This window comes from Nuphar pumila, chromosome 1, assembly GCF_984573655.1.
Source record: "Nuphar pumila chromosome 1, dmNupPumi1.hap1.1, whole genome shotgun sequence".
NCBI lineage: Eukaryota > Viridiplantae > Streptophyta > Magnoliopsida > Nymphaeales > Nymphaeaceae > Nuphar > Nuphar pumila.
Window position 1 is genome coordinate 26598558 of NC_143249.1, and position 13341 is coordinate 26611898.

Sequence of the window (13341 nt, forward strand, 5' to 3'; positions counted from 1 at the left end):
TCACCCATGACCACATATATCAGTCTTGCTATATCCTGGTGATGCAATTTCTCCATATATTACCTAATGCAGCCCCACCTGATAATCGATGAGGGACAAGTCCAGTATCTACTAACGAATTATTCAGCTTACACGTTGCAAATTCATGTCTGTCATACCTCATGAAATTCTACTAAGACACCACTGTTTGTAGACAACCTGAGTGGAGGGTGGTGCTGACAGTGCGAGCAGTGGCAAGGCAGTTTCTACCTTGTGATGATGATCTGTGAAGGTTGGTGTCCCAGAAGGTACCACTCTGGTTGTTTTGACAAGCAGAGGATGTTGAGAAAGGAGACTAGCAGTGATGACACGGACAGAGTAGCTCCCGTTCGGCAGTACCTATCCTATAATATGGATGAGTCGACAAGGATGACAGTGCTAAATATTTCGGGGAGCGGGGATCGATCACAGGCATGAGGGTTCTGCAGCATTGTGAACCAAATGTTGGACAAATAGCTCAGCATCAGCAAGAGGAGCCAGAGCCTAGACGAACACCTGGACAGTGAACAATCTCAGATGCGGGCTCTAAGATGTCAAAAGGAAGAACAAACAGACACTTGAATGTCTCAGATCCCATGAATACAAGGCATAGAATATCAGAGAATTGAATGCGAGGGACAGGCAACTACAACTAGTCAACATTATGAAATCCTAGAATATGACATTTTCTGTATATCTGAAACTAAAACTCGAGTTAGTTGACTGATGCAATATCCCTTGGGGTGATTCGATTTGGCTTATAAGTCTTCAAAAGGCAGATTCAGGGGCACTCCGTGATGGGGAGGAAGGTTGCGGCACTTGTATCATCGTAGCTGAATTTTCTACGACTACTAAATTTATTACTGGTTTCAATGGCATCATGGCAGCCGTTTACTGACTGTCACGAGTATGCACAAGAAAATTCTGGGAGGAATTTTGCAGAAACTCCCAGTACGTTGGAGGGATTTCAATTCCATGCCATATGTCGAGGATGTGAACTAGAAAAAGCTCATGTATGAAGATCTTTGGATATCTCGTAGACACAGATAGAGATGTTTGTTGTAGCCTTGCAGTAGGAAAGATAGTTGTTTCAAACTTCCTCTCGTCAGAGTTTTGTGCAAACTTGTCAAGAACTGTCAGGCTGGAGAGGGCAAAGAACACTATCGTTGTGGAAATATTTGCCTGGAGTGCAGACCAGTAGTCAAGAATAGTACAGTTAGCTTGAAAATTGTGAATGCAAGTTTAGGGCCTGAAGGATTTAATAAAGAGATGGTGGAAAAAGGCAGGAGGGTAAGTGAGTAGCTTCAGATGATGAGCAAATTGAGAAATCAGTTTTTTTTTGGAACAAATGGCTGTAAGGCTATGGTTAGAAGATTTTGAGGCCTTCAATGGAGGTCAATGAACTGATATTGGGAGGGAGCAGCTAACAAATTTCATTCTGTGGTACCCGGACACACCATTTTGCCCCCCCCCCTACCCGTGTCGACAGGTGTTAACACCCGGACACACCATTTTACCTTCCGTACCTACAAGTTTATATTTAATTTATAATTTATAATTATATTTTCAGTATATAATATATATTTTAGACATAGCATATATATTTAGATTATATTCAGTTTATTTTGAATATATATATATAACCATGTCTCTGTACCCACATTTTTGGGAATTGCCATGTTCCCATACCCATGTGATAGATTTCATTTCTCAGATAAGTCCATCAATTTAAAAATTAGTTCATGCTCTTTCATCTCCTAGTTCAAGGAGTTGGAGATGGCTTGAGAACATCCCTTTTTCGAGTCTATCAGAATTCACCCTGTCATTTATGACTATTATTGGAAAATATGTTTCACTTAGTGGGTCAAGCAACTGTGCTTGAATTAGGTGCGCTCGAAGGCACACGTGCATAGGTGTTATCTTTCAAGCGATACTTGCTTTACTTGAATCAAGTCCTCAGTTTCATGGGTACTCATGCAACTATACTCACAAGATACAATCGATCGGTCTATGCCTCACATTGGGTAAAATTGATAACATGAATCACCTTAAACAACCTCTTGACTAGGATGAGATGATAACTAGGCTAGAATTGGGTGTAGATCTTAGGTTTAGATATGGGTATGAATTTTGTATGCAAGCAGGTATGGATCCAAACTGTAAGTGGGTATAGATATTAGATATAGATTCAAATTATAACCGGATCTTGATCGTAAGTATGACTTTGAACTATAATTGGATCTAGATCTGAATGTGAACAGCAACTGAATATGGATCTCAAAAGAACTCTTAAAGAGGAGAGAGAGCAGAGCAAAGCTGGTGGGAGAGGAGGAGAGGAGAGGAGAGAAGTGAGAGAGGAGAGAAATGAGATATATATATATATATAAGCTTCAACCCAATAGCGATCAATGAAGGCCATAAAGGGAATGGACCCAAAAGTTAGCAATAATGGGTCACGGCTAGCCAAACGGCCAACCATAAAAGCCCAAACAGTTATATAAAGAAAGGCGCTAAAAAGAGTTGAAGAAAAGCAAAACAAGGTCTAAAATGATCCTGACAGAGACACAACCGCCCAAAAAAAGTTAAACAGTCAACGGTTGAAACAAAGGGTAGCGGCAGTCAAGAGTAATTGTCAATTGCTCTATGATGGTTTAACATTTGTTAGAATTGAGGGGCAATCTTCATTGTTAGAGATCCCCTCCCAATAGAAGAATCGAAGAAGGCAGCAACCAGTAACAAATCATATCGACAGCAGAGATTTCAGAATCAAAATCCAAGAATGAGCAAAACCCAAAAGAAATAACAAAAAATTTGTATATATATATATATATATATATATATATATATATATATATATATATATATAGAGAGAGAGAGAGAGAGAGAGAGAGACGAACTATAACCATCAACATTACGATACGAAAAACAGGTTCAACCAACATTGAACCTACCGGGTAACCAAAACACGAGCCCAAGACATGCCAAGGAGCCCAAAAAAAGAAAAAAGAAAAGTAGCGATGCAAGGAGAAAAGGAAGAAATAAACAAGAAACAAAAAAAAAATGGCAGGCAGGCTGAGCCATGGCGACTAGGTCTTCGTGCCGACTGCAGTTTCTCAGGGTTATTTAAAAAAAGAAAAAATTTAAAAAAACTTGCTTTGACAACAGCAGTCAATCGTCTGTTATTAGTGACAAGCACAACTTGAGTAGGTCTAAGCTCAACCAATGCATGAAACAACATTTCAAGACAAAAGTTGAGGAATGATCATATTCCGAGCTAGCTGCCTGCCCCCAGTCTTGATAAACCTAAGTGAATCAGAGAATTATGGATTGAACAGACAACCCTAAATTGCGTTCTCCTTGTATTGTTTCAATAACCAGACCACGCTTAAGCCAGAAAGTAGCAGGAAATCGCCTGTCCACCAGGCCACTGAAGTTTGAAAATATTCACATACACGGCACGTAGCCCATACTTGAAATTCTCTGATACCGATACAGCTCTTCATCATGAACTATCATGTTCCTTATAACCCATAATTCCATACCACAACATCAACCAAATCATCCAAGAAAATCAGAGCCATTCATTACTAAATTTAGATGCAAGCTACCATTTAATCTCTTACCGTGGACAAGATCGAAGAAGCTTTTTTTACTAAATTACTCTACTAAGACTCATGGCATATGTAGCAAAACTACAAGTAAAAGAGGCATTTACTAAGTAAAGAGGACATCTCTTATGTTTAAATTAATCAGCACCTAATCATAATTAACTAAGTTTTTTATGAGCCTGTATTTTTTTTAATACCATCGTAATCTACATGCTTGTTTTTATAAGAACTGTCTCTTGAACCATACGATTATGACACAAATATGATTTTTTAGGGGCTTAAAAATCAATGCCTTTTAATTTTCATAAGTATTTAATCATTCAAAAGTCACTTTTTTGTGTTAAAAAACACGAACCAAACAGTTGATTCCTACTAAATACATGCTTAACGCATCTGCGGTTTGCAGGGTGACATTTGTAAGTTCACATCATTTTTTATGCATACTTTTATTTCTTTTTAATTAAATATGGATAGATGTCTTGTTACGGGCCAAAAGTTTTAACATCTTTGTACTCCTAAGTTCATGTCTGTAACCAACGGGGGCTCCGCTTGTATGGTAGGAGCAGCTAGTGCACATCACTTTGTGTTGAGACGTTGCAGGTTCAAAACCCAATGGTATAGTTAGGGGTCTGCCTAACCCCAGTTTGCCTTTAAAAAAAAAATTGATACCCCACCCTAGATAGTTTCACATTTGACTTTGTGCCAAAGGACATAAACCCCGGATATTGGATTCTTGACTTTTGTGATTATATATATATATATAGGGTTTATAATTGGTACTATTAAAGGCACATAACTATTGACTGGAAAATCATAGTTTCAAGCTTTATTGCCTCAATCTGATCACATAAATGTGTTAAACATGGTTTATTTGCTAATAACCAAACTTGGATCATATTATTTTGATTCAAAAATATGATTTTTTTGAGTCATGGAATTTTACTGCATTACCGTTAAATTTTGAAGCTATTAAAAAAATATTTAAATGTCAAAAACACATGGTTCAAAACTCATTACCTATGAAATAATCCTTGTAAATGTCTGATCTGCAAAAAAAAAATGAAAAGAAAAGAAGATCAAACCTTATGGATGTGATCTACAAGGTTTGTTTAATAGAAAATGAATTTTGAATCGTGTCATTGTGACATGTAAGTAGGTTTTTTAAGGACTTCAAAAATCAATAAACTACAATGTGCTAAAGTTTCACGACTTAAAAGTCATATTTTTAGATTGAATCCTTAGCAAACAAAACAATGTTGAATTCATCCATGATGTCAAAGTTGATCAAAACAACCCCCCCCCCCCCTATGCATTTCAACTATAGGGTCATGCAAATGCTATATATATATATATATATATATATATATATATATATATATATATATATATATATATATATATATATATATATATATATATATATATATATATATATATATATATATATATAAAGAGAGAGAGAGAGAGAGAGAGTCACTAGAATATTAGAACCGAACTAATGTGTGAACCCCAATTTTCATGAATTTTTTATTCTTTTCTCTTGAATCTAACTGCATGGATGTGATCTACAAGCTTGGTTTCATAAGAACACACTCTTAAATCACTGATTTTGATGCATACATGAGTTTTTTTTAAGGCTTTAAAATCAATGGCTCATATTCTTCATAAATATTCAAGCATTAAAAAATCACATTTTTCAATAAAAAATACACAATCCAATGGCTCATTCCTAGTAAATTCATCATGCTAAGCACATCAACATATTTGGATTTGCAAAAAATGTGTAGAAAATGTCCATAGTTTGGTTCTCATATTCTAGTGATTATATATATATATATAAATTGCTACAAGCGAAGGTATATAACTAATGAACTAAAAATCATAGATAAAAGTTGTATCGGCTCAATCTAACCATATAGATGTGTTCATCATGATTTATTTGCTAAGTAAGCCTTGGATTGTGCTTTCTCTGATCTTTTGAGTTATGAAATTTTGGCACACTATGGGCCATTAATCTTAGAATCCTTTAAAAACTTAATTATTTATCATAATCACATATTCAAAACACATTTTTTATTAAACAAACCATGTAGATCACACAAAAAACTGAAAGTTTTTGAAAAAAAAGTGAATTTTACTCATTAATGTCTTCCTTAGTTAGCAGTCAATATTTTGCCATATATGTATATATATGAGAACTAACTAAATGGGTACGAAACATGCTATAGAATTTTTGGTGTTTTTTCAAAATTCTGACCGTACATATGTGATTCATAAGCTTGTTTTTATATGAATCACTTTTTGGAGCATTTGATTCCAATGCATGAATATTATAAAGTTTCAAAAAATCAACAGCCTACAAATTTTCATAAAATTTTGAGGCTCCAAATACCATTTTTTTATCCAAAATGCATAATCTAAGTGTTGATTTCTAGTAGATCAATCATGTTGAACCCATTATTGGTTGAAATTTAAAAAAAAAACACCAAAAATCCAATAGCATGTTTCATTTAGTACCGCTCCCATTTAGCATGTTCTCATTTCTTTTATATATATAAAAAAGACACAGGAGGAGAGAAAAATTCTGTTATAGTTCTTAATGATGGTACCAATTACTTTTTTCTTAATGATGAATGGTATCCATTTAGCATGTTGGATCTAACATTACAAATATCTTTAGCATGTTGTGTCTACCACGTTAGTAGGTTTTAATACATCACTATGTTCAATTTTCAAAATGGGGAAGAACCAACCAATTGTAAACAATTCATATAGGTAAGAATGCATTAAAAATGGCTCAAAGCATCATTTTGAAGTCAACGTTAACACATAAAATTAGAGGCTATCTTTGGGAGCCCTATGAAAACACCGTTTCCATGTATTGCCAAAGTATGGTTTTGATCAGAATGGAGTTTGCAAAAACATCAATGTTTTGGCAGTCACTGCTCCCAAAGAGTCAGAGTGCTTGAAGGCACTGTAGAAAGTAGAAACCACCATACACCAGGAATTCAAGTCTCCCAAAAAGAGCCTAAATAATGCTAAGCATGATCCAACGGTCAGTATTCTTTTTTTGGAGATTAGATATATGCAAATTAAGGTGTCCAACAATAAAATGTGATACTTCAGTATCACAAATTGATGTGGAAAACATATACATAGAGAGTAATGTGCTCGTTCTGCCTCGTTAGGCTCCTTCAAAAATTATAGTTTTCAGTATGTTTTCTCATATCTAACACCCTATTTATGATCTATAGGTTTTGTTTAGTGGGAACCAACTTTTGGATCATTGGAATTTGACCTGTATACAGGGTTTTTTCGTGATCCAAAATCAATGGCTACGAAGGCATCAACTTTTTTGGCTCATAAAAATACATTTTTTCATAGCAAAAACATGATCCAAGGGCTGATTCCAGTAAATCGAGCATGTTAAACACATCTAATAGTTGAGATCTATCATAAAACACTTTAAATTATGAGGCCTAATGGGCATAACGAGAAAAGAGGGCCTAATATGTTCACTTCTCATATATATATATATATATATATATATATATATATATATATATATATATATATATAGAGAGAGAGAGAGAGAGAGAGAGAGAGAGAGAGAGAGAGAGAGAGTAATGCACTGGTTCTGCCCCGTTTTCTCATTTTGCTCTGTTGGGTCCCTTCGAAAAGTATAAATTTTTGTGTTTTTTCTCACATCTGTAGATGTGATCTATATAGGTTTTGTTTAGTGGGAGCCAGATTTTGGATCACCAGAATCTGACTAAATGGTTACGGAGGCATCAAAATTTTTTGGCTCATAAAAATACATTTTTTTGTTGAAAAAGCATTAACCAAGATTTGATTCCCACTAAATTGAGCATGCTAAATATATTTAACGGTTCAGATCTATCATAAAATACTTCAAACTATGGGGCCTGTCGGGGTAGAACAAGAAAAGAGGACCTAATAATATGTTCAATTCTCATATATATGTATGAGAACATAACATATTAGGCCTCATTGCTGGTTTTGCCCCATGGTTTTAAAGTGTTTTATGATAGATTTGAATCGTTTGTGTTTAGTATGCTTGGTTTAGTGAGAATCGACTCTTGGATCATGTTTTTTTGACAAAAAACATGTTTTTATGAGCTGGGAAAACTAGTACCTTCGTAGCCATTGATTTTGGATTACCAAAAAAACTTGTATACTGGTCAGATTTAGGCAACCCAAAATTTGGTTTCTACTAAACAAAACCTATAGATCATCTATGGTGTTAGATGTGAGAAAAAAATACCAAAAAATGTGATTTTGAGAGGGTAGAACTAGAAAGTTGGCAGCACCAATGCCTCTCTCTCTTTATATATATATATAGTCACTAGAACATGAGAGCTGAAAATATGAGAACTAATGTAAGAACCACAATTTTCATGAATTTTTTATTTTATTCTCTTGAATCTAACCGTATGGATTTGGTTTCATAAGAAAACGCCCTTGAATCATCCAATTTTGATGCACAAATGAGTGTTTTTAAGGCTTTAAAATCAATAGCTCATATTCTTCATAAATATTCAAGCATTGTTTTTTAATCAAAAATACAATTTCCAATGGTTCATTCCTAGCAAATTCATCATCCAATGGTTGGATTTGCAAAAAAAAGTATTGAAATGCTCATATTTTCAGTTCTCATGTGTTAGTTCTTATATTTCAGTTCTCATGCTCTAGTGATTATATATATATATATATATATAATAAAAACTATCCCAAACCTATCAAATGCAAAAAAAAATGTTATTTTTTTTCAAAATCAGCATGATTGGTTTATTAGAAATGGGTACTTGGATCATGATTTTTGGATAGAAAAAATGGTATTTGGAGCCTCAAAATTTTATAAAAATTATACGTCCTTGATTTTTTAAACTTATAGAAATATGTCCATGCATCGGAATCAAATGCTCAAAGAATTGATTCTTATAAAAACAAGCGTATAGATCACATCTGTACGGACAGAATTTTGAAAAAAAAAACATCCAAAATCCAATAAAACCTCAATTTGGTAGGTTTGAGAATGTTTTTCATTGGAAAGGTTTTTAAAATTTGTGTTAATTTAACTTAGCTTGAAAGGTAATATTATAGAAAAAACATACGACTCTTAGGGGCTGTTTGGAATCTAAGACCCGGGATAGAAGTAAATGCATTTGGCAAAAAGTTGTTGAATTGGAAACTGTTATCTGGGACAGGAGTTAATGCATTTGGATGGGGAGTGACATTATAGCTACCACCTGCCACTTTCGCTGCTGTCTCAGCCCTCCTGTTTTTTTTTTTTATTCTTAAAAAGACAAAGATAGCGAGAGAGAGAGAGAGAGAGAGAGAGAGAGAGAGTGGGTGAAGAAGAAGAAGGAGAGCTTGGACGTGTTCCTGTTATGTAATTTTGTTAAGCAGTAATGGTCCACGTTATTTGACTGCGCCCCCGGTGTAGGCTCAAAAGGGGGAAGGTTTGCGCGTCAGAAATTTGAAGGACGACTTCTTTCAATCGCCAATCTCTCTCTCTCTGAAAACATCCCAAGGCGCACATTATGGATTGGATCAGAGGTACGTTCTCTCTTGTTTCTTTGTTCTCGATTAGATGCACAAGTTCCTGTTAGGAAAATGAGTGGGAATTTCCTTCTTTCCGTTTTTCCTCGTGAAATCTTTGCGTATTCTCGTTCTTTATCCAATTGCTTTTTCCTTTGAATGTTGGACGGATTGGAGAGGTTTTGAGGTAAGTTGTATCATTTTGTGAACATGGCCTTAGCTAGATTTATACGTCGATTCAATCTCATATGAACGAACTGCAGTTCTTTTACTTTCCGTGTCCATCCTATTTGGACATTTTATTAGGACAGTCTTGGTGGGCTCGAATGGATTTGAGCTGTGTTTGTTTGTGATTCGAGCTGTGGCTGTCCGTGCCCGCGTTGTTGCTCAGGTGAAAGAACGAAGGAAAGAGATAATACAAGGATGCCATCGTCCTCTGACAGACCATGGAGGTCGATCTGCATCCCCTTCTTGGTTATTGTCTTCTGCATCCTGTCTTTCTACATGGGGATCATCTATTCTACCGAGAGAGAGAACCTGCTCAGACTCTTCGACAGTTCCAACTTATCAATGGGGATCGGCTGCACCCAGTCGTCTGGCTCCGGAGCAGGCGCTCCCAGTGAGAATTTTACCTTCGGACCCTGCAATCCCTCCTTTCAAGACTATACCCCATGTACCGACCCTAAGGTACGAGAAAGGAAAATTGTTATGCACAATTCCGAGAACGGAAAACGAAAACAACCATTTCTTCTTCTTTTATCGATGGCATGTTGCAGATAACTTTCTGGTTTCCTTGTTTCCTGGTGGCTGTAGAGGTGGAGACGTTACGATAAGAAGCGTCTTGCTTTCAGAGAGCGCCATTGCCCTCCAGCCGCTGAGAGACAAGAGTGCTTGATCCCTCCACCAGAGGGCTACAGGATTCCTCTAGAATGGCCCCAGAGCAGGGATCAATGTTGGTACAGGTAAGATGATGTTGCCCTTTAGTCTGTTTTGATGTGTTTGTCGAAGGTGTTTCGTGAATGAATATTTGGTGAATGAATATTGGAGTCCATATTCAGGAACGTCCCCTATGAATGGATCAACAAAATAAAGGCAAATCAGCATTGGTTGCAGAAGGAAGGAGACAAGTTTATATTCCCTGGTGGCGGCACAATGTTTCCAAATGGAGTAGGCGAGTACCTCGATGCCATGGAGGAGTTGATCCCTGGAATGAAGGATGGAAGTATCAGGACGGCTATCGACACAGGGTGTGGTGTAAGTTTTCAACATTACTAATCATTCATTCTGTGGTGGTATCATCCTAATTGAACTTGGTGCTTCTTGTATACATCTGGTTCATCTTTCAGGTTGCAAGCTGGGGGGGTTACCTATTGAATAGGGGGATCTTGACAGTTTCTCTGGCACCCAGAGATAACCATGAAGCTCAAGTGCAATTCGCTCTTGAAAGAGGCATTCCAGCCATGCTGGGAATTATTGCAACTCAGAGGCTTCCTTATCCCTCTGCATCATTTGACATGGCTCACTGCTCCAGATGCTTGATTCCTTGGGCTGAGTTTGGTAATTACCCATCCTTGAGAAGGTTAAACCACATGGGCATTGATCATCTTTTCTTGTGATCTCCTTCATGTAAGATCAATTTCACCAATGATCTCTTGTTAGCATTTCAGGGGGGGTGCTTCTCATGGAGATAGACAGGATTTTGAGACCAGGAGGGTTCTGGGTGCTGTCTGGTCCTCCTGTAAACTACCAAACCCGTTGGCGTGGGTGGAATACAACATTGGAAGCAGAGAAGGCCAACTTAGATGCCATACAAAGGCTTCTCTCAGGAATGTGCTACAAACTCTACAACATGGAAGGTGACTTGGCTGTCTGGCAGAAACCCAGCAACGATACCTGCTACAATTCACGCGATGGCTCTGTTTATCCTCCCAAATGTGACGACAGTCTAGAACCAGATGCAGCCTGGTAAAATCCTCTTTCCATTTCTGTTTTAGATGTTAAAGCAGGAGAAGAATATGGTCTGACTTCTCGCATCCCAGTTCCTCATAGCATCCACAGCTCTTAATTATTATAAGTGCATTTTTTTTTTCTGAATTCTGTAGGTATGTTCCAATGCGCCCATGTTTTGTAGCAGAAAGCACTGTGAAAGAAATAGCTATAGGCCATATTCCGAAATGGCCAAAACGGTTGACTACGCCCCCTCACCGATTCAGAGCTTCTGCAAGAAAAGATGGGATTTCTTTCTCACAGGACACTCGGATGTGGGAGAAGCGGCTGCTCCATTACAAGTCTTTGTTGTCTGCTCTTGGAACTCCCAAAATCCACAATGTTATGGATATGAATACGGCTTACGGCGGTCTTGCTGCTGCTATGATCGGAGACCCTGTTTGGGTTATGAATGTTGTATCATCTTATGCACCGAATTCGCTACCTATAGTATTCGACAGGGGCCTCATTGGTACCATCTCTGACTGGTAACTTGTCAAACTACCTCTTCATATTTGGTGTGTTCCCAATCTAAAATGTAAGGTTTTGGTGATCCAAGGATTTGCTTATATTGCTGCTAACATTATCACTGCAGGTGCCAAGCATTCTCAACATATCCAAGAACTTATGACCTTCTCCATCTTGATGGGCTCTTTACAGCAGAGGGCCACAGGTGCGAGATGAAGTTTGTGCTGTTGGAAATGGATCGAATATTGAGGCCATTAGGCTACGTTATCATTCGTGACACGCAATTCTTCCTTGGGAAAGCCATGAGGATTGCAGAGGGGATGAGATGGAACTGTAAGATGCATATGACAGAGAAAGGCAAGGCTGCAGATGAGAAGATCCTCATATGCCAGAAGTCTTTTTGGGTGCTTCCACCTACCGCAGAGTGAATCTATAGAACAATGAAGAAGATGATGCCCTCTTTGTTGATCTCCAAAGCCATGCTATGATTCCTTTGTTTTTTTATTCTAAATCAAAAGCAGAATGTGTCGGCAATACTGAAATGAAATGAGGATCTTCCAAACACGAACTTAGATCCGCACGAGAAGGTGTCTAAAAAGACAATAAAGCGTAACCCTTAAAAAAGGGTATAATGGGAAATAAAATAAAATATTCTTTTATTGATATATTGATATGAAAAACATCAAATGTTTAAGAAGCATTGGAACTATTTTACAAGAGGGGCTGCTGCACCCCTATATATAGGGGTTTGAAAAAGGGAAGAAGGAGCTCTCCTTGACCGTTCGACCATTCGAATGGTTACCTTTCTAGTTAAGTTTCAAGTGAAACTTAACTAGATAAGGTTAGTCTAGTTTTATTAGAACTAGACACTAAAAAATACAAAAATAAATACAGAAAAAATATAGAAAAATAAAAATAAAATACAAAACAATATATATAATAATAATATAAATATTATTATTATTATTATATATATGTTTTACATTTTAACACTCTCTCGGAAACTTATGGTAGAATGAGCAAAAGTTTGTCTAAGAGAAAGTGAAAACGAGGAGCAGCGAGAGGCTTTGTAAAGAAATTTGCTAGCTAATATTCTGAAGTAACATATAGCAAATCAATTGTCTTATGTAGATATTCCTCTTTGACGTAGTGACAATTCATTTCAATGTGTTTGGTGCATTCATGGAATGTTTTGTTACTTGCAATGTAGATCACACTTTTGTTGTCATAATACATTTGTGAAGCTTTTGTTGCTTTAGCTCCCATGTCAGCAAGCAGACGCTGGGGCCAAACTACTTTCATGGTCGTGGTTGTCATGACTCTGTATTCAGTTTTGGTGCATGATAGAGAGACATTTTGCTTCTTTTTGTTCCTCCACGAGATTAATGTTTCACCTAAGAAGACACAAAAATCGGTGGTTGAGTTTTTGTTATTGGGATCATCTTCCCAATCAACATCAGTACATGCAATTAAATCAACGCAGGTGGAGGAAGACAAGAAGTCTCTGTGAAAGAGAGGATCAGATGTATTTGATAATACGCATGACTGGTCCCATATGAACAGAGGTGAGAGCGTGTTGAAACTGGCTTGCTGTGTGAACAACATGTGCTATATCTGGTCCGGTAATGGATAGATAGGAAAGTGTCCCGACAAGCTGTCTGTAAGGGGTAGGATCTGCAAGAAGTTCTTCATCATCAAT

At 36.9% G+C, this 13341-nt stretch overlaps 1 protein-coding gene across 1 annotated transcript; it reads left to right on the plus strand.

The window, feature by feature from the left end:
* The first annotated feature begins 9144 nt into the window (after nt 1-9144).
* On the plus strand, nt 9145-12204 carry LOC149848456 (putative methyltransferase PMT21). Its single transcript, XM_089995566.1, has 8 exons — nt 9145-9206; nt 9580-9875; nt 10002-10150; nt 10247-10442; nt 10535-10745; nt 10856-11153; nt 11291-11662; nt 11770-12204. Exons 1-8 carry the CDS (start codon nt 9191-9193, stop codon nt 12068-12070), a joined length of 1839 nt encoding a protein of 612 aa, XP_089851692.1. The 5' UTR covers nt 9145-9190; the 3' UTR covers nt 12071-12204.
* Nucleotides 12205-13341: the final 1137 nt, after the last annotated feature.